General features: G+C 38.1%; 1 protein-coding gene across 1 annotated transcript; it reads right to left on the minus strand.

The window, feature by feature from the left end:
• Window positions 1-592: 592 nt before the first annotated feature.
• Window positions 593-11992, minus strand: SNRPN (small nuclear ribonucleoprotein polypeptide N). Its single transcript, XM_084253719.1, has 7 exons — window positions 11834-11992; window positions 10548-10699; window positions 3027-3138; window positions 2127-2279; window positions 1578-1716; window positions 820-945; window positions 593-722 (listed from the first exon to the last, which is right to left on the minus strand). The coding sequence occupies exons 1-7, from the start codon at window positions 11834-11836 to the stop codon at window positions 685-687; spliced, it is 723 nt and encodes a 240-aa protein (XP_084109845.1). The 5' UTR covers window positions 11837-11992; the 3' UTR covers window positions 593-684.
• Between the last annotated feature and the right edge of the window lie 8847 nt (window positions 11993-20839).

A 20839-nucleotide genomic window follows, 5' to 3' on the forward strand; every position in this document is an offset into this window, starting at 1 on the left:
TGGGGTTCCTAGTACCCAGACTATCATTTACTTAAAAACTAGAACAAGTAAATACTTACTATGGAATGATGATTATTCCAGGATCATGCCATCTACTATGATCACACAAGGCATAAGGAAACTCTCAAATCTGTTTATTAGGTAAACCTTCAAGGAAATGGCGTACCTCATATCCCAAATTACTTGAATTAATGAACCAAGTCTCATTAAGTACCAGTTTTCCAGGTGGTCTACTAGGTCTTTCATTCCATCCCTACTTCCTTTCAGGACTACAGAACATTGAAAAGTGGAGGAGACCCTATGTATTAGTTTGATCACTTAACCATATGGTTAAGAGTTTCCTTATGTGTAAAGATTAACAGACATCCGTCAAAGCAAAAATTGAAAGTTAGGAAGTTGAAAACAAGTATCACCAAGGTATTGTAAGAATTAAAGGGAAAATGAATGGTTTAAATGGATTCACACCATATCCATATTAGCTGCAACAGAAAAATCCCAGTGTTCACTCTGACCTCGATAAAATTAACAGGCAAAAAAAATTTACAACAGTAACTTGAAGTTGAATTGCTCTATGCATTTATTAGCTAATTTTATGTAGCAAGGGCACAAAAAGCTCACAAACACTCTACACAGTTTCACAAGACGCATTGCAGGAAAAAGTGACTATGAAGGATTGATAGAATCCTAGGGTCTTGGTGGACGCATTCCGGGTGGAGGTGGACCTAGAAAAAAAAAGGCAAAATTCCATAAAACCATCAGAAAAAAAATATATATTCAAGGGCCTGGTGGCACAGGTGAGCCATCTGTGCACCGACTCACCTCTAATTCCTGGTGGAGGGGGTCTCATTCCTGGAGGAGGCATGCCTATTGGGGTCCCTCGAGTAGGGGGAAGCCCAATTGGAGGGCCCATAGGTGGTCTCATACCAGGTGGAGGAGCCATAATGCCTACAAAATAAAAGTGACAAAAATGAAGGACTGGTAATTCAATTAACAGAATATAAGATATATTCTTTAAAGATTTATTTATTTTTATTTATTTATTTATACAAGCACTGTGTACAGTCAGAAGTGCAGGAGGGTGAGAGAATTCACCACAGTCAGAGCGGGGAGCAGAGCAGGCAGAAGGACCGAAGTACACTGCTGAGGGGAGCAGCGGGCGGCAGGAAAGGTCTGTGCGCCCTGTGGGACCCCCCTCTGGTGGCCAGGGAGCAGCAGGGGATCGAACCGCCAATGAAGAAGCATTCAACCGAGCTCAACTGCTGTGCCAACGGGGAGACCCAGAATATAAGGTATTTAAATAAATGGGTGTAGATGCCAAAGAGTTGTACTAATTTTTCTTGACCATTACCATGACAATGGGTTCAATTACAGGCCATAGTCTTTCATACAGAACTGGTACCCCAAAACCGGAAAATTATTCCAGCTACTAGTTAGGAAGGAACTTAGGCTGGGTCCTAATTTAATATTATAATCATGTTAAAATGTTTATAATCATCACTATCTTAAGATGATGAAATCTCTCCATAGAACATACCTATGAACCAAATTCTGCTACCTCTTATTCATTAATTCTTTACCTGGAGGTGGGGTTGCTCGGCCCACAGGTGTGGGTGGAGTCCCCCGTCCTGGTGGATACTGAGTTGGGGCACCAGCAATGCTGGCAGTTGCAGCAACTGCAGCAGCTGCTACAGTGCCTCTTCCCTGTGGAGTCATTACCTAAGTAGGCATGGTAGGGAGTGAGAGTCAAGGTAGGGCACACTGACAGTTTTCAAATTCAGATAATAAACACATCATGGTCTTTAAAATATGAAATAATAACTTTGTAATTCTTGCAACATTCTCATATAAAAAAATCTTTGTCCTTTTAAAAAAAATTGCCCTTTTAATCTAATAAATCCCTTTTCATTTTCTCAATTCTGGCTTAACTATTCACATTTCCCCTTTCTTACCACCAAGACGTGGTTACTCTTACCAAGGTAGCTTTAACCTATTCCCTTTCAAATGTGTATTTATCCCTCAATTTCCTCTCCAGCATATACTATTTCCATAGTATAAGCACATTCAGGTTTACTTATCTTTTCAGCTCTAGGTACTTCCCCACAATATAAAGCATTCTCCAGGTTCACCTGTTGGGATGGTCCTCCAACCCCTCGGACAGGGCCTGCTAATCCAGCAGGAGCTTGGGGAATTGGGACACCAGCTGGTACTCCTCTGCCAGCTGCCCTGCCAACCCCAGGGCCTCCTGCAGCTCCAGCAAGTGGTACTCGAGCAATGCCAGTCTAAGAAAGAAAAAAAATTTACTTGAAACCAAGATTTACCAAAGTTATCAACAGTCTTATTCATTAAAAAAAATTTACTCCTTCACCATCATATTCTCATACTATCAATTCCATATTTGGTCTAGATTTCAGGGAATAAAAGTCACCTGCACCAAGGAGAGATACTGTGAACTAAGTGCACTTTTATTTTTTTAAGATTTATTTATTTATTTTTACACACATACAAGTACTGGGTACAGTCAGAAGTGCGGGAGGGTGAGAGAATTCACCAGAGCCAGAGTGGGGAACAGAATAGGGAGACTGACGAAGTACATGCGGGCAAGACAGGAGAGGTCTGTCGCGCCATGTAGGACCCTCACCGGTGGCCAGGGATCAAACTGGCACTGCAGAGGCTGCAGGCAGCCTTACAGCCCAGTGCTCAACCACTGAGCCACCAGGGGAGGCTCCTATGTGCACTTTTGTCACATGATACATACATATATTTCTATGAGCATACCAAGAGACAATAAATTCGTATCTCCTATCCTTATACATGTAGAGCCCAACACATGAATTTTTCTGAAAACCTTTAATGGCTGAGTAAAGACATACAAAAACTGAAGTGGCACACTGAGCACACTGACAAAGGCATGTTATACTGTGACCCTGTTGTGCCCTGGCACAACTTTTAAAAATGGCACACACACTCTTTAAAAAATGTAATGTCCTTCCACAATAATGTTCTGTCTTGCCCTATATAGTCCTTACATCTTTGGGGGGTGGTCCTTCCACAGTCATGGAAACCAAGTTCTCCCCACGCAGCAACACCAGACCCAAAACCCGTTTTTCTTCACGCTCTGGCTGCTTTGCATTCTTTGGCCTACAAATCAGAAATAAATTTTAGGAAGATAAAAGTAATCACTAAAATATTTACAGATTGTCAACTTTCAATTAATACTTGATGCCAAGTTGCCCACAGGCTCAGTTACTATGCTGCGGAACAGGAAAATGAACTCAGTTGATCTTCAAGGGTGATGAATTGCTCTATTTGTATCAAACTTGAGTCTCCTGAATGTTCTCTTATTTTATTCTACAGCAGAACTGATTTTGTCAAATGAAGCTGCAAATGACATGTTAAAACTGAAACCTCAGTATCAGTTAAGATGGGAAGTAAACTTTCTAAAATCATTTTTAACTAAGTTAATTTTTTTCTTAAAAAGATTTTTAAGATTTATTCATTTTTGCATACGGAACTGGCGTGTAGGCCAGAGGTGTAGGGGATGACAGGATTCACCAGAGACCGAGTGGGGAGAACAGGTAGAATGAGTGAAACAATGTTGCAAAAGCCAATCTGTTAGCAACATTTCTCAAATTTTAAAATACACATAATATAACTTGATTTTGGTCATACTGTTTACTTTTAGTGCATTCATGGATATATTACCAAACTTAAAACAAAGATGCTGGGGTGGGGGGGGCGGATCAACATGGCGGTGAGGAAACCCTGCGAGTAAGATCTCCCATTAAAAAAAAGTTAATGGGGAGGAAAAGCGGCAGGTCCCAGTGAGAACTGGGACACGGAAGATAAACGGACGACTCCAGCAAACTACCTGAAGAAGAAAGTTGCCATAAAAGAGGACTAGAATGGAGGAAAGCTCAGAACCCTGCAACACTCCCCCACCCACAGACTCAGCACTCTCTGACCAACAGGAAGGAGGAAAAAACAAAAAAACTAAAACAACGAAAAAGAACAAACTACGCATCAAGCGGGACTGTGAGTGGAAAGGAACTATTTCAGCCATCACACCCCGTGAACTGGAGCTGTGGAGAACCCTGCAGGATTCGCAGCGGAGGTGAGCGAATGGCTCCAGGCGCCATTAGAGAAATACAAAGACTCGGGAGACCTACACACAGCCCCAGGCCAGCCTGTAAGCTTGTACGGAAAAGCAGCGCTTGAAAAAGCAAACGCGGATGGAGGCTGCCCAGGTCCCAGCGCCTGCGACCTAGGCTTGTGGGGAGACGCACAGGGGCCCTCATTGAGGTGAATGTCCCTCCCTGAGTAATCAGAAACCAGGCGCCCAGTCACGGGAGCGGGGTTCAAAAGGCGCCATTTCTGCAGACACTGAACTGGGCTACAGCCCGCATCATGGACCTGAGGGCTTTGGAACTGAGACCCGGGGCACAAAATTCAGGGCGTGGGTTCCCCACGACAGTGGGGCACAAGGCAGACACAGCACCCCAAAGCCGTTGAGGCTTTCCCCACCACTCCCACTCTGTTCCCCTGTCCCACCGGGTAAAAAAAACAGCTCCCCAAGGACACTAGGAGAGATCTCTGGCACCACCTAGTGACCAGAAAAAAAATCACCAACACCCCATAGAATAGGGAACTTTCTTCAGTAAAGACTGCCTGAAACCGGCAGAAGGCTCCCGGAGGAGCAAGAGGTAAGCTGGGAAGTTTGCCCACAACAGGCCCCTTCTGGCCAGAAGTCCGAGCCCAGAAGGGAGCAGGCACCCACGGCCGGGGCAGACTGGGCACGCGGAAGAGTGTGCCTGTCTCCAAATTGCCATTTTAGAACAGGGACCTTTCTTCAATAAAGACTGCTTGAATATGGCAGAAGGCTCCCTGTGTAGCCAAAGGGAGACGGTTCACTGCACAGTCAGAGGTGAGCTGAAGGCCCCCATAAGCCTGGTTCTACCTGGCAGTAAGTCGGAGCCCAGAGAAGGATCAAGAGATTTGGAACCCAGAGTGCAATCCAGCTGCCCCACCTGCAGGGAAGTCTGTGGGACTTCAAGACGCACATTTGAAACTAAACACAGAAGGAGGAGAGATTCTGTGACAGTGACCGTTAACATACTCAAAGTACCACTGCCTCACTGGACTTCGGGCATAACAGTTTTTGACTCGTTTGGATTGCCAGTTTCTGAAACTCCCGAAAGAACACACCAAAAAGATGCCAGCCAGTACCAGCAGCACAGTGTCCCAAAGCATAAAGCAAATTAAAAGACAGGCAGCAGGGAAAAGAAAAACTATAAGCAAAGTAGCAACACCTCAAAAATAAGACACATCACCAAAAAAACAAACAAACAAACAAACAAAAAAAAAAAACCCACCCACCAGCATGCAACTACGGTGACTTGGAAGAACTTCTGATCCTTCCAGAAAAATAATTTAAAATTGCCGTGATGGAAAAACTGATAGAAGTCATTAAGGAAAACAATGCTTAGAAGAATGAAACTGAGTCCCTAAAGAGAGAAGCCATTAAGGAAAACAACGCTCAGAAGAAAGAAATTGAGTCCCTAAAAGAGGGAAGTAAAAGAAATGGAGAGATCAAAGAATTAATGAAAGCATAAAAAAACTCTGGGAAAAGCAATGAAAGCAGAATAGATGAAATGGAAGAACGAATAAGTACTCTTGAAGACACAGAAATAAAAAGAACCAAAACAGAAAAGGAAAGAGAAGTACAAAGGAAAAAGAACGAAGAAAGACTTCAGGAACTATCCAACTCCATGAGGAAAGGAAATATAAGAGTTATAGGAATCCCAGAAGGAGAGGAGAGAGATGTAGGAACAGAGAAAATATTCCAGGAGGTAATTGAAGAGAACTCCCCAAACCCGAAGGAGCTGAAAATTGATATACAAGAAGCAAGAAGAACACCGAACTTCCACGATGAAAGGAAAAATACAGCAAGACACATAATAGTAAAGCTCCCAAGAATCCAGGACAAGGAAAAAAAAATGAAGCTGACAAGAGGGAAGAAACAGATAACATTCAAAGGAAAACCAATCAGGCTGACATCGGTCTTCTCTGAAGAAACACTACGGGCAAGGAGAGAGTGGAGGGACATAGTGAAGAGACTCCAAGAAAACAGATGCCAACCAAGAATACTCTATCCCGCAAAGCTCTCCTTCCTCTATGAAGAAAGAATAAGGACCTTCCCAGACAAACAGAAACTCTGGAATTTCATTACGACTAAACCCCCACTCCAAAAAATACTACAAGGAGTCCTAAAGCCAGAACCAACAGAGGGATGAATAACAACGAAAGAAGGCCAAAAAAAAAAAAAAAGTTATTAAAAGAATAAATAAATAAAATCAAAGGAAAGACAAACACAACGGCAAACACAAATGCTAACATATCAATATTAACTCTAAATGTAAATGGACTAAATTCTTCAGTAAAAAGACACAGAGTCACAGGTTGGATCAAGAAACAAAACCCAACCTTTTGCTGTCTCCAGGAAACACATTTAGCTACAAAAGATAAAATAGACTCAAAGTTAAAGGATGGAAAACAATCCTACAAGCAAATGGACCAAAAAAGAAAACAGGAACAGCCATACTTATATCAGATAAAACAGATTTCAAACTCAAAAAGGTAAAAAAAGACCCCAATGGTCACTACATTATGATCAAGGGGACAATACTTCAAGAAGAAATAACACTCATTAACATATTCATCAAACGAAGGAGCACCAAAATATATCAGACAACTATGATCATCTTTGAAAACAGACATCAGAGAAAACACATACGTATTGGGAGACTTCAACACACCGCTATCAACAATGGATAGATCAACGAGACAAAAATAAGTAAAGACACTAAAGCTCTAAATAAGGATCTAGAGCACTTGGACTTAACATCTACAGAACACTAAACCCAAAAAAAATCTGACTAAACATTTTTCTCGAGCACACATGGATCATTCTCCAGGATCAATCACATACTGGGACCCAAGACAAACATCAACAGATTCACCAAGATTGAATTCATACAAACCATCTTTTCTGACCATGAAGGCATCAAACTAGAAATAAGCCATAAAAAGAAGGCAAGGAACTCTCCTACCTCATGGAGACTGAAAACCACACTACTGGAAGACCACTGGACTAATGAGGAGATCAAAGAAGAAATTAAAAAATTCTTTGAATTGAATGACAAGGAGGACACCAATTTCCTAAATGTACGGGATGCAGCAAAAGCAGTAATAAGAGGAAAATATATAGCAATAGAGGCTCACATCAAGAAACAAGAAAGAACTCAAAGAAACGACCTAATCTCGAAGCTCAAAGATCTAGAAAAAGAACAACAATAAAAACCCCCAAACCAGTAGGAGAAAAGAAATAATAAAAACCAAAGCAGAAATAAATGAAATTGAAACTAAAAAAATAAATCCAAAAGATCAATGAAACCAAGAGCTGATTCTTCGAAAAAATAAAATAGACAACCCCTAGCAAGGCTCACAAAGGAAAAAAGGGAGAAAGCACAAATAAACAGGATCACAAATGAAAGAGGAGAAATCAAAACGGACACAGCAGAAATCAAAAGAATTATTAATAATTACTATGAACAGTTATATGGAAACAAGTTCAACAATCTAGAGGAGATGGACAATTTCCTACAACTCTACAATCACCCAAAGCTTGATAAAGAAGAAATAGAACACCTAAGAGACCAATTACAACTAGCGAAATTGAAATGGTAATCAAAAACCTCCCCAAAAAAAAAAAAAAAAAAAAAAACCCTCCCCCAAAACAAAAGCCCAGGACCTGATGGATTTACAAATGAATTCTACCAAACATTCAGAAATGAATTAGTGCCTATCCTTCACAAACTCTTCCAAAAAATTGGGAAGGAAGGGATAATACCAAACACGTTCTATGAAGCCAACATTACACTTATACCAAAACTGAACAAGGACAACACACAAAAAGAAAACTACAGGCCAATCTCCCTAATGAACACTAATGCAAAAATCCTCAATAAATTTTTAGCTATCAGAATCCAACAATGTATCCATAAGATAATTCACCACGACCAAGTAGGATTCATTCCAGGGACACAAGGATGGTTCAACATCCGAAAATCAATCAACGTTATCCAACACATCAACAAAAAGAAATACAAAAACCATATGATAATATCAATTGATGCTGAGAAAGCTTTCAACAAAGTGCAACACGCATTCATGATAAAAGCCCTTGAAATTCTTGGGATACAAGGAATATACCTCAACATCATAAAGGCCATCTATGACAAGCCAACTACCAGTATCATTATCAATGGCGAAAAGCTGAAAGCATTCCCATTAAGATCTGGGACAAGACAAGGACATCCACTCTCACCACTGCTTTTCAATATATACTGGACGTCCTAGCCACAGCAATATTACAAAAGAAAGACATACAGGGAATCCAAATAGGAAAAGAAGAAGTCAAACTATCACTATTTGCAGACGATATGATAATATACATAGAGAACCCCAAAAACTCCACAAAAAAACTAATTCAACTCAATCAATTCTGTAATGTGGCAGGATACAAAATCAACATGCAAAAATTAGTAGCCTTCCTATACACCAACAAAAAATCTGAAGAAGAAATAAAAAAACCATCCATTTTACTATTGAAACAAAAAAAATCAAATACTTGTGAATAAATCTAACAAAAGAGGTAAAGGACCTATACAAAGAAAACTATAAAACACTGTTAAAAGAAATAGAAGAAACAAAGAAATGGAAAGACAACCCCCTGCTCATGGATTAGAAGAATAAACATTATTAAAATGGCCATCCTACCAAAAGCAATATACAGATTCAATGCTATTCCAATCAAAATTTCAATGTCATTCTTCAAAGGGAACAATTATTGATGAAATTCATATGGAACCACAAAAAACCCCAAATAGCCAAAGCTCTCCTGAAAAAAGAATAAGGGAATGGAGGCATCACACTCCCAGACTTCAAACTTTACTAGAAAGCCATAATCATCAAAACTGCATGGTATTGGAACAAGAACAGACACACAGACCAATGGAATCAAATACAAAATCCAGAAATAAACCCACAGATTTATGGTCAACTAATCTTTGACAAAGGAGCAAAAAATATGCATTGGAGCAAAGAAAGTTTGTTCAATAAATGGTGCTGGGAAAACTGGGTCGCTACATGCAAAAGAATGAAGCTTGACTACTACCTCACACCATGCATAAAAACCAACTCAAAATGGATTAAAGAACTAGACATAAGACCTGAAACCATAAAATACATAGAAGGAAATATAGGCGAAAACACTACGTGATTTGCACATCAAAGACATCTTTACAGACACATAACCCAAAGCAGTGATAGTGAAGGCAAAGATAAACAGCTGGGACTACATCAAATTAAAGAGCTTCTGCACAGCAAAAGAGACAGTAACAAAAACAAAGAGAAACCCCACCGACTGGGAGAACATTTTTGCACACACTAATGATAAAGGACTGATCAAAAAATCTGCAAAGAGCTGATCAGACTCAACACAAACATAGGAAATAATCCAGTCAAAAAATGGGCAGGAGAGCTAAAAAGAAATTTCTCTGAAGAAGAAATGCAAATGGCCAACAGGCATATGAAAAAATATTCAACATCACTTGTAATAGGGAAATGCAAATCAAAACTACAATGAGATACCACCTCACACCAGTGAGAATGGCACATATTAAAAAAACTAGCAACAACAAATGTTGGCGAGGTTGTGGAGAAAAAGGAACTCTCCTGCACTGCTGGTGGGAGTGAACTTGTCCAACCACTATGGAGCACTGTGTGGAGATTTCTTGAACTACTAAACATAGAGCTTCCATATGATCCAGCAATTCCACTCCTAGGTATTTACCCAAATGTCACAGAAACAGGAATTCCAAAGGGCACCTGCACCCCTAAGTTTATAGCAGCACTCCTTACAATAGCTCAGCTATGGAAACAACCCAAATGCCCAAAAATAGATGACTGGATTAAGAAGATATGGTACATATACACCATGGAATATTACTCAGCATTCAAAAAAGATAAACACATGCAGTTTGCAGCAACATGGATGGAGCTAGAAGGGATCATGCTCAGCGAAATAAGTCAGAAAGAAAAAGAAAAATACCGGATGGTCTCACTCATAGCAGGAATCTACAAAACTTAAATAAGGGACCAGGAAAAAGAATAACTATAAGAAAGAAAATATCAAAATCAACAAATAACTATGAACAAGAGACTCTCTATGGGGGGTGGGGGGTGGGGAAAGGAGGGTTTGGGGTAAAAATAAGGGGGTTGTAATTGTATGGGGGATATAAAAAAATTAAAAAAAAAAACAAAGATGCTATGCCTTTATGACAGGGAAACACTGTTTCAACTTAGAAATGAGGTCTAGAGATTAGTCTTGCAATACTTTCCCAACCTCCTTAATTTTCTCTCCAAGTCTTTATTCTAGTTTTTCGCAGAGCCTCTCAATTTCCAATTACCCAAATCCAAAGTGGTCTTACTTGATCTTCCTGAACTCATCACAGTCACAGAGGATCAAGTTCATATGCTTGTCAAAAGCCTTAAACGTGCCAATGAAGATTCGGCCATCTTGCAGGATACATCTCATTCTGTAATCAATGTGCTGCAGCATCTTGCTGCTTTTTCCCACCGTCTGGAAGGAGTAAGGTCCAAGTCAGTTCATCTGCAGCTACTTTGAAATATGCTCCCATTCCTTCCCTACTTCTAAGTCAAATCTAAACTTTTTTTTTTTTTTAACACATCCATACCTCCTACATCTTCAACATTCTTCCACTTTCTGAAGATACTAGACCAACTGTGGACCTTACACCATTTTATTCCTCTACGGAATCCCCTACTTCTCAGTATCCCTCCCGCACAATTTCCATCATTTTAACTATATTTCCTCCCTTACTGAACCCCAAGTCCAGTTCCTCTTTTAGTATTCATCTACTTCCCCAATTCTAACCCCAAATACAACTTCCCACAGAACACATGAACTGGTAGATTAATTTTACCCTGGATACATATAACCATATTATAGGAAATCCTTACCTTTATTTAAAACTTTGTAGCACCCATCAACCCAACACAAATATAAATGCAGTGTCTCTTAGTTCCCCAACAGCTTTTGCCCTAATTTCATCAGAACTGACATCCTCTATGATGTGAAAAATGTATCCAGAATTTGGATGTTTTTTCAAACTTTTTTATTTTTGTGCAACTAAGGCACCTTTTAAAAAGGTGCTTTAATTACACAATCAACCATAATTCTAATATACAGACATATTGTATCTTTATTTATAAATTGTGAACATTTGGAAAACCAGAGGATCATAAAATCTAAGGCCTTCCCACTTCTCAGAACCAATTTTGAACCCTTTATTTTAACCTAGAGTAGCTAAACTAACATGGCCAGAACATTTAGGCTACTGTATCTCCCTCAGACTAACCAAGACCCAAACCCTACATTTTCCAAATTGATTTTAAGTCTACTGTAACTTCATCTATGGTACCACATGTGCAGCATGACTACTTACTACTGTAATCATGACCAAAAATTACTGTGTATTTCCTTACATCATAAGATTGCTATTAAAATGTTTTCTAAACATTCTTACCTTTATAGCTGGGCAACCAATAGTGCTCTTCTACAGTTGTTATTTCATACAATGAGATATCATTTCTACAAGCTGATTCCAAGAACCCCAAATCATTTGACACTCTGATAAATCATTACCTTGGGCCCATACAAAAACTCACCCCTTTATCTTAACATACATCTTACCATGATTGCTGTTCCACCAAATCCAATGTCCACAGTAAATTTCAGGATCCTTAAAACCTAAGGGAAGGCTACAGATAAAGGTATGACGAAGGTTCTCCTACAAACAATGCAAGCTGGGGCAGAAGCTTCAAACAGTTGATGGAGCCTGCAGAGGAAAGCATGATCTAGCTGCACTGCAATCTACCATGTTTAAAACAGGCAGACAATTTTGCATGAAAAACACAGTAACAGACATATTAAAAAACCCACCATGCTCCCATACCCACCAAGTGAGGCCCAATTTAATTACTCCCTTACTTTAACCCCCACATTTAACATAACTAAGAATGGTAGAATATTAAGCACTTTAACTTACATATTAAAATGTTTCACACAGAGTTAATACCAAGTTATGTCCACTTTTAAGTTTGCTATTTGTTTCTCTTAAGGAATTAAATGTAAGTTGTGAATTACTCCAGTTAGCTCAATTCAAAGGTCTGCTCCTAGAAAGCTCCCTCAGAAGCCAGAGATGGCTCCTGGAGGAGCCAGAGGGGAGCGGGGAAGTTCACCCAAGATGCCGGCCAGTCTGAGCAACACAGTGTCCCAATGCATACGACAAATTAGAAAACAGACAGTAGGGAGTAGAAGAACCACACGCAACCTAACAACTCCTCAGGAAAAAAGCACACCACAAAAAGAAAACCATCCCCCAGATTGCAACGACAGTAACTTGGAAGACCTTCTGCGCCTTCCAGAAAGAGAATTTAAAATTGCCGTGATTAAAAAAATGACAGAACTCATAAAGGAAAACAATGATCAGAAGAAGGAAATTGAGTCCGTAAAGAGGGAAGCAAAAGAAACGCAGGAGATCAAAGAATTAATGGAGGAACTAAAGAACTCTGGGAAAAGCAATGAAAGCAGAATAGATGAAATTTAAGAACGAATAAGTACTCTTGAAGACACAGAAATAAAAAGAACCAAAACAGAAAAGGAAAGAGAAGTACGAAGGAAAAAGAACGAAGAAAGACTTCAGGAACTATCTGACTCCATGAGGAAAGGAAATATAAGAGTTACAGGAATCCCAGAAGGAGAGGAGAGAGATGTAGGAACAGAGAAAATATTCCAGGAGATAATTGAAGAGAACTTCCCAAACCCGAAGGAGCTGAAAATTGATATACAAGAAGCAAGAAGAACACCGAACTTCCACGATGAAAGGAAAAATACAGCAAGACACATAATAGTAAAGCTCCCAAGAATCCAGGACAAGGAAAAAAAAAATCAAGCTGACAAGAGGGAAGAAACAGATAACATTCAAAGGAAAACCAATCAGGCTGACATCAGTCTTCTCTGAAGAAACACTACGGGCAAGGAGAGTGGAGGGACATAGTCAAGAGACTCCAAGAAAACAGATGCCAACCAAGAATACTCTATCCCGCAAAGCTCTCCTTCCTCTATGAAGAAAGAATAAGGACCTTCCCAGACAAACAGAAACTCTGGAATTTCATTACGACTAAACCCCCACTCCAAAAAATACTACAAGGAGTCCTAAAGCCAGAACCAACAGAGAGATGAATAACAACGAAAGAAGGCCAAAAAAAAAAAAAGTTATTAAAAGAATAAATAAATAAAATCAAAGGAAAGACAAACACAATGGCAAATACAAATGCTAACATATCAATATTAACTCTAAATGTAAATGGACTAAACTCTTCAATAAAAAGACACAGAGTTGCAGCCTGGATTAAGAAACAAAACCCAACCTTTTGCTGTCTCCAGGAAACACATTTAGCTACAAAAGATAAAAATAGTCTCAAAGTTAAAGGATGGAAAACAATCCTACAAGAAAATGGACCAAAAAAGAAAGCAGGAACAGCTATACTTGTATCATATAAAACAGACTTCAAACTCAAAAAAATAAAGAGACCCCAATGGTCACTACATTATGATCAAGGGGACAATACTTCAAGAAGAAATAACACTCATTAACATATACTCACCAAACGAAGGAGCACCAAAATATATCAGACAACTGTTGTCCTCTCTGAAAACAGACATCAGAGAAAACACATAGGTATTGGGAGACTTCAACACACCACTATGAACAATGGATAGATCAACAAGACAAAAAATAAGTAAACAAACTAAAGCTCTAAATAAGGACCTAGAGCATTTGGGCTTAACAGACATCTATAGAACACTAAACCCCCAAAAAACGGTGTACACATTTTTCTCAAGCGCACATGGATCATTCTCCAGGATCGATCACATACTGGGGCACAAGACAAACATCAACAGATACACCAAGATTGAAATCATACCAACCATCTTTTCTGACCATGAAGGCATCAAACTAGAAATAAACCATAAAAAGAAGGCAAGGAACTTTCCTACCTCATGGAGATTAAAAACCACACTACTGGAAGACCACTGGACTAATGAGGAGATCAAAGAAGAAATTAAAAAATTTTTTGAATTGAATGACAAGGAGGACACCAATATCCTAAATGTATGGGATGCAGCAAAAGCAGTAATAAGAGGAAAATATATAGCAATAGAAGCTCACATCAAGAAACAAGAAAGAACTCAAAGAAACAACCTAATCTCGAAGCTCAAAGATCTAGAAAAAGAACAAAAAAACCCCAAAACCAGTAGAAGAAAAGAAATAATAAAAACCAAAGCAGAAATAAATGAAATTGAAACTAAAAAACAATCCAAAAGATGAAACCAAGAGCTGGTTCTTTGAAAAAAATCAATAAAATAGACACACCCCTAGCCAGGCTCACAAAGGAAAAAAGGGAGAAAGCACAAATAAACAGGATCACAAATGAAAGAGGAGAAATCACAACGGACACAGCAGAAATCAAAAGAATAATCAGTAACTACTATGAACAGTTATATGGAAACAAGTTAAATCTAGAGGAGATGGACAAATTCCTACAACTCTACAATCACCCAAAGCTAGATAAAGAAGAAATAGAACACCTAAACAGACAAATTACAAGCAGTGAAATTGAAGTGGTAATCAAAAACCTCCCCCAAAACAAAAGCCCAGGACCTGATGGATTTACAAATGAATTCTACCAAACATTCAGAGACGAATTAGTGCCTATCCTTCACAAACTCTTCCAAAAAATTGAGAAGGAAGTGACAATACCAAACATGTTCTATGAAGCCAACATTACACTAATACCAAAACCGAACAAGGACAACACAAAAAAGGAAAACTACAGGCCAATCTCCCTAATGAACACTTATGCAAATATTATATAAAATTTTAGCTATCAGAATCCAACAATGTATCCATAAGATAATTCACCACGACCAAGTAGGATTCATTCCAGGGACACAAGGATGGTTTAACATCCGAAAATCAATCAACATTATCCAACACATCAACAAAAAGAAATACAAAAACCATATGATAATATCAATAGATGCTGAGAAAGCTTTCGACAAAGTGCAACACCCATTCATGATAAAAGCCCTTGAAATTCTTGGGATACAAGGAACATACCTCAACATCATAAAGGCCATCTATGACAAGCCAACAGCCAGTATCATTCTCAATGGTGAAAAGCTGAAAGTAATTCCATTAAGATCTGGAACAAGACAAGGATGTCCACTCTCACCACTGCTTTTCAATATAATACTGGACATCCTAGCCACAGCAATATTACAAGAGAAAGACATACAAGGAATCCAAATAGGAAAAGAAGAAGTCAAACTATCACTATTTGCAGATGATATGGTAATATACATAGAGAACCCCAAAAACTCCACAAAAACTAATTCAACTCATCAATCAGGTCAGTAAAGTGGCAGGATACAAAATCAACACGCAAAATTCAGTAGCCTTCCTATACACAAACAATAAATCTGAAGAAGAAGAAATCAAAAAAAACATCCCTTTTATTATTGAAACAAAAAAAATCAAATATTTGGGAATAAATCTAACAAATGAGGTAAAGGACCTATACAAAGAAAACTATAAAACACTGTTAAAAGAAATAGAAGAAGACACAAAGAAATGGAAAGACATCCCCTGCTCATGGATTGGAAGAATAAACATTATTAAAATGGCCATCCTACCAAAAGCAATATACAGATTCAATGCTATTCCAATCAAAATTTCAATGTCATTCTTCAAAGAAATAGAACAATTATTGATGAAATTCATATGGAATCACAAAAAACCCCGAATAGCCAAAGCTCTCCTGAAAAAAAAAGAAGGGAATGGAGGCATCACACTCCCAGACTTCAAACTATACTACAAAGCCATAATCATCAAAACTGCATGGTATTGGAACAAGAACAGACATACAGAACAATGGAATCAAATAGAAAATCCAGAAATAAACCCACAGATTTATGGTCAACTAATCTTTGACAAAGGAGCAAAGACTATGCATTGGAGCAAAGAAAGTTTGTTCAATAAATGGTGCTGGGAAAACTGAGTTGCTACATGCAAAAGAATGAAGCTTGACCACTACCTCACACCATACACAAAAATCAACTCAAAATGGATTAAAGAACTAGACCTAAGACCTGAAACCATAAAATACATAGAAGGAAATATAGGCAAAAACACTACGTGATTTGCACATCAAAGGCATCTTTACAGACACATCACCCAAAGCAGTGATAGTGAAGGCAAAGATAAACAGCTGGGACTACATCAAGTTAAAGAGCTTCTGCACAGCAAAAGAGACAGTAACAAAAACAAAGAGAAACCCCACCGACTGGGAGAACATTTTTGGACACAACACTAATGATAAAGGACTGATCACAAAAATCTGCAAAAAGCTGATGAGACTCAACAACAACAAAGAAAATAATCCCGTCAAAAAATGGGCAGAAGAGCTAAAAAGAAACTTCTCTGAGGAGGAAATGCAAATGGCCAACAGGCATATGAAAAAATGTTCAACATCACTTGTAATCAGGGAAATGCAAATCAAAACTACCATGAGATACCATCTTACACCAGTGAGAATGGCACATATTAAAAACACTAGCAACAACAAATGTTGGCGAGGGTGTGGAGAAAAAGGAACTTTCCTGCACTGCTGGTGGGACTGCAAACTGGTCCAACCACTATGGAGAGCTGTGTGGAGATTTCTGGACGTACTAAACATAGAACTTCCATAAGATCCAGCAATTCTACTCCTAGGTATTTACCCAAAGGACACAGAAACATCAATTCCAAAGAACCCCTGCACCCCTATGTTTATAGCAGCACTATTTACAATAGCTAAGCTTTGGAAACAGCCCAAATGCCCAAAATTAGATGACTGGATCAAGAAGATGTGGTACATATATACCATGGAATATTACTCAGCATTCAAAAAAGATAAACACATGCAATTTGCAGCAACATGGATGGCGCTGGAAGGGATCATGCTCAGCGAAATAAGCCAAAAAGAAAAAGAAAAATACCGGATGGTCTCACTCATAGCAGGAATCTAGAAAACTTAAATAAGGGACCAGGAAAATGAATAACTATAAGAAAGTGAAAATCAAAATCAACTAAAAACTATGAACCAGAGACACTTTTTGGGGGTGGGGGGCGGGAGGGGAGGGATTGGGGTCAGAATTGGGGTGTTGCAATTGTATGGGGAATATAAAAATAAAATTTATTATTAAAAAAAAGAAAACAAAGGTCTGCTCCTTTCTGAATCACTAAAATGTTTTCAACCACAACATACCCCCAACACACATGCAAAGCCACATTAAAATGTTAGTAATCTACCATCACCAAGAACCAAATATCATCATGTGCCTGCTTCAAACTGCCTTGGTCAAAAGGAGACACATATATATGGATATATAGCAACTTTCTTAGTAATCAAAGGAACATATAGTAAAATTTTTAATCATTATTTTCATTAAAAAAGGAAACACACATTGTATTACTTCTGAAAAGAGAATTTGGCTTTATGAATCTAAGTGGTCCAAAATGTAATAAACAAAACAAGATATATTAACACAAACCTTTCCAAGAAGTCTGCTCTCCATTCTTAAAGAATAAATTTGGATACACAGCAAAGTTAACTAGCTAAGAAAATTTTGAATCTATTATTTCAGGATATGAAAATGAAATCATTTAAATGGTGATAATGAACAATAAAAATTACTGAAACAAATAATGTTTTGAGGATGGTTTTCCATATAGAACTATGTTACTAGAAGAGAACATAATAATATGAAAGAAAAATAGCTTTGTGCAGGTGACAGAGTATTTCCCGATAGTAACCAAAATTTAAGGGCACTACATTCCTGGGCCTTCCTGGTGGTTCAGTGGTTAAAGTCTTAGTGCTATCAAGCTATTACCAGCAAGTGCAACTTGAGTTAGATATCCAGCTGGGAGCTAACACAATAGCACAATAAACCTCTCCTCTCTTGCCCACTGCTCCCCTTACCTGTGTCTGTCAGTAGATCTGTGTTCTGTTCCCCACTGTCTGGTGAATCCTCTCACCAACACCACTCCCGCCCCCACACTTCTGGCCTACATCCCAGCTCTTGTAAGCATAAATAAAATCTTAAAAAAATTCCTGATCACTGTTCAGACGCTCTCCCAACATTTTTCTCCACATGAAAACTTCCAAGAATCCTTTGTGCAGCTTCTTCCTGAAACAGTCTACCCATAGCCTCATACTGTCCACATTCCTCTAATACCTACCATAACTGATTCCACTATCTATAAACTTGACTCTTCTCCCATATAACCAAATGTCCTCAGATACAAGAATGACCCCAGGGACATTCCTATATCTGGTATCTGAAATATGTGTACTTTTTTTACATAAACTATGCAAAGATCTTAAAAAGTCTATTTAAATCAGCAGAGTAAACCCCATGCCCAGTAAATGTAGTTTACATTTACACAAACACCCATGAATTAATGTAAGATCCATAAAAGATATTCTGAAATGACAGAATTCTTTATAAAGTCTAAATCCATTTATCCATATACCAAATAAGTTTGATCATTAGTTCACAGAATATTATCTATTAAGCCAGGGTATTCAGCAATTGATGGGACAGAAAGCATATTAAGTGTTCTTTTGAAATGGGGTGTGGAAATAAGGAATAAAAATGGACATAAAAGATTATACTGAGCAATGGTATCTACAAGGATCTTGCAGCAATAATGGTATGATTCTGTAAATGTACTAAAAATTTGATGAACTTTATAGTATATAAACTGTCATCTATAAAGCTTTTTTAAAAGTAAAAAGTCAGAACCTTTGAAAATACTGTACAAAGCTCATAACTTTTTGTTGTCATAATAAGCATCAACAGTACATTTAAGGTAGGAACATGTAATCAGTCACCTCTCCAAGGTTTAAAAATTCAGACATATCTTTTACCATTTGATGGAAAAAAATGTTTCAAGGTACAGATTTCCCCATCTGGCCTTAGTTTCAAATGTTCTATCCCAATGGACAATCAAGTGAACACATACCTATTTGCCCTAGTTGTTCATGGATCTTAGCTATAATGAACTTATTCAAACAAGATTTCCCTGTACAGTGGATTGGAATAAAAAAAGGAAGGACTGTCATTGTCCTGTCTGTTCATCATTCAACCTCTTTAAGGTCCCAAACTTATTCCTCCCATACTCAAGATATTGTTACCCATTTATCAAGCATAAACATGCACCTGTGGGTTTAAGTAATAGACTAATTAACTGAAGATCTATATAATTGGAGTCAAGGACATGTAATTTGTATAAAAAATCTGTTCAAGTAGATACATTTCACTTAGTACTCAGCCTAGGGGTCGTTTCCCTTAAAACTTGAAAAAAGTTTCCCTTAAAACTTGAAATGCAAGGAATATTTATTTCTTACCCCTATACTTAGCAAATCATAATTATGTACTTTTTTAAACTATATTCGATCACTGTTAAGATTTTATTTTATATTTTTTTAAGATTTTATTTATTTATACAAGAACCACGGTAAAGGCCAGAGGCATGGGAGGGTGAGAGTATTCTCCAGAGATAGTGTGGGTGCAGAACAGGCAGACCGACCAAAAGCACTGCTGAGGGGAGCAGCGGGTGAGACAGGAGAGGTCTGCTGAGCCATGTGGGCAGCTCCCTGGCTGGCCAGGAATCAAACCTGTGCTGCAGAGGCTGTAGACAGCTTCACAGCGCTACACTCAACCCACTGAGCCACCAGAGAGGCCCCAATACGTACTCTTGTAAGGGAAAGGAGATCTGTCAACTTTTAAAATGACCAAATTTATCACCAAAGCAAAGTAGAAAATATTTCATGAGGACAAGACCACTGATATCACACTGCACTGACTTTGACAGTTAAGGGTTATTGCCTAATATCGAAGGACACATAAGCAAATAAATGTTCGCAAGTCCATGACTCAACAATGCCCTGAAAAATCTCCCAATTTTATGAAGTGTGGACTCTGAAATGATTAAACTGCATAAAAATACATATAAAGTTTAATTCAAAGTATAAGGTGATCAGATTTTGCCAAAGCACATACAATAAAAGACAAGAGGATCACAGACTGTTCATATACTAGTGTTCAATGAATCTGTGAAAAAGACCCCTCAGAGAAAGGTATGTAAAATGTAATGAAGTTTAACAATAAGAGAAAATCCAATTAACTGGAGAATACTTATTCATAAAACAATGTCCATTAAAACCACAAAAAGTAATTTTCCACTTTGGAATTACTTGTATGTAATCAAAAAATGTGGTGCTGAGAAACAGTCTAGTAATTCTTGATGGCAATCAACATGCTTATGATACTGTTCAGGCAATGTAACAAATTATTTCATTTAAAAACTGGATTTTTTAAAAATTAAAGTACTAAATATATTAGAGATATATTCATGACAGCAGAGTAAACTAGGAAAAAAAAACACAAGTGCAAGGGAAAAGTAAATCATGAGCAAACTTATTTATTCATTATAAATGAAAATTTTAAGGACTGTAATAAAATAAGGAAACAATGATATACATTTAAGTGGAATAGAACAGAAAGTTTAATAGCATGATTCCAACT

This window comes from Talpa europaea (genome assembly GCF_964194135.1).
Source record: "Talpa europaea genome assembly, chromosome: 14".
Classification (NCBI taxonomy): domain Eukaryota; kingdom Metazoa; phylum Chordata; class Mammalia; order Eulipotyphla; family Talpidae; genus Talpa; species Talpa europaea.

Coding starts and splice junctions, on each gene's coding strand:
- SNRPN (XM_084253719.1), bottom strand. Junction 1,717..2,126: donor TTGGAGGACCATCCCAACAG/GTGAACCTGGAG, acceptor ATGCCTACTTAG/GTAATGACTCCACAGGGAAG. Junction 946..1,577: donor CCGAGCAACCCCACCTCCAG/GTAAAGAATTAA, acceptor TTTATTTTGTAG/GCATTATGGCTCCTCCACCT.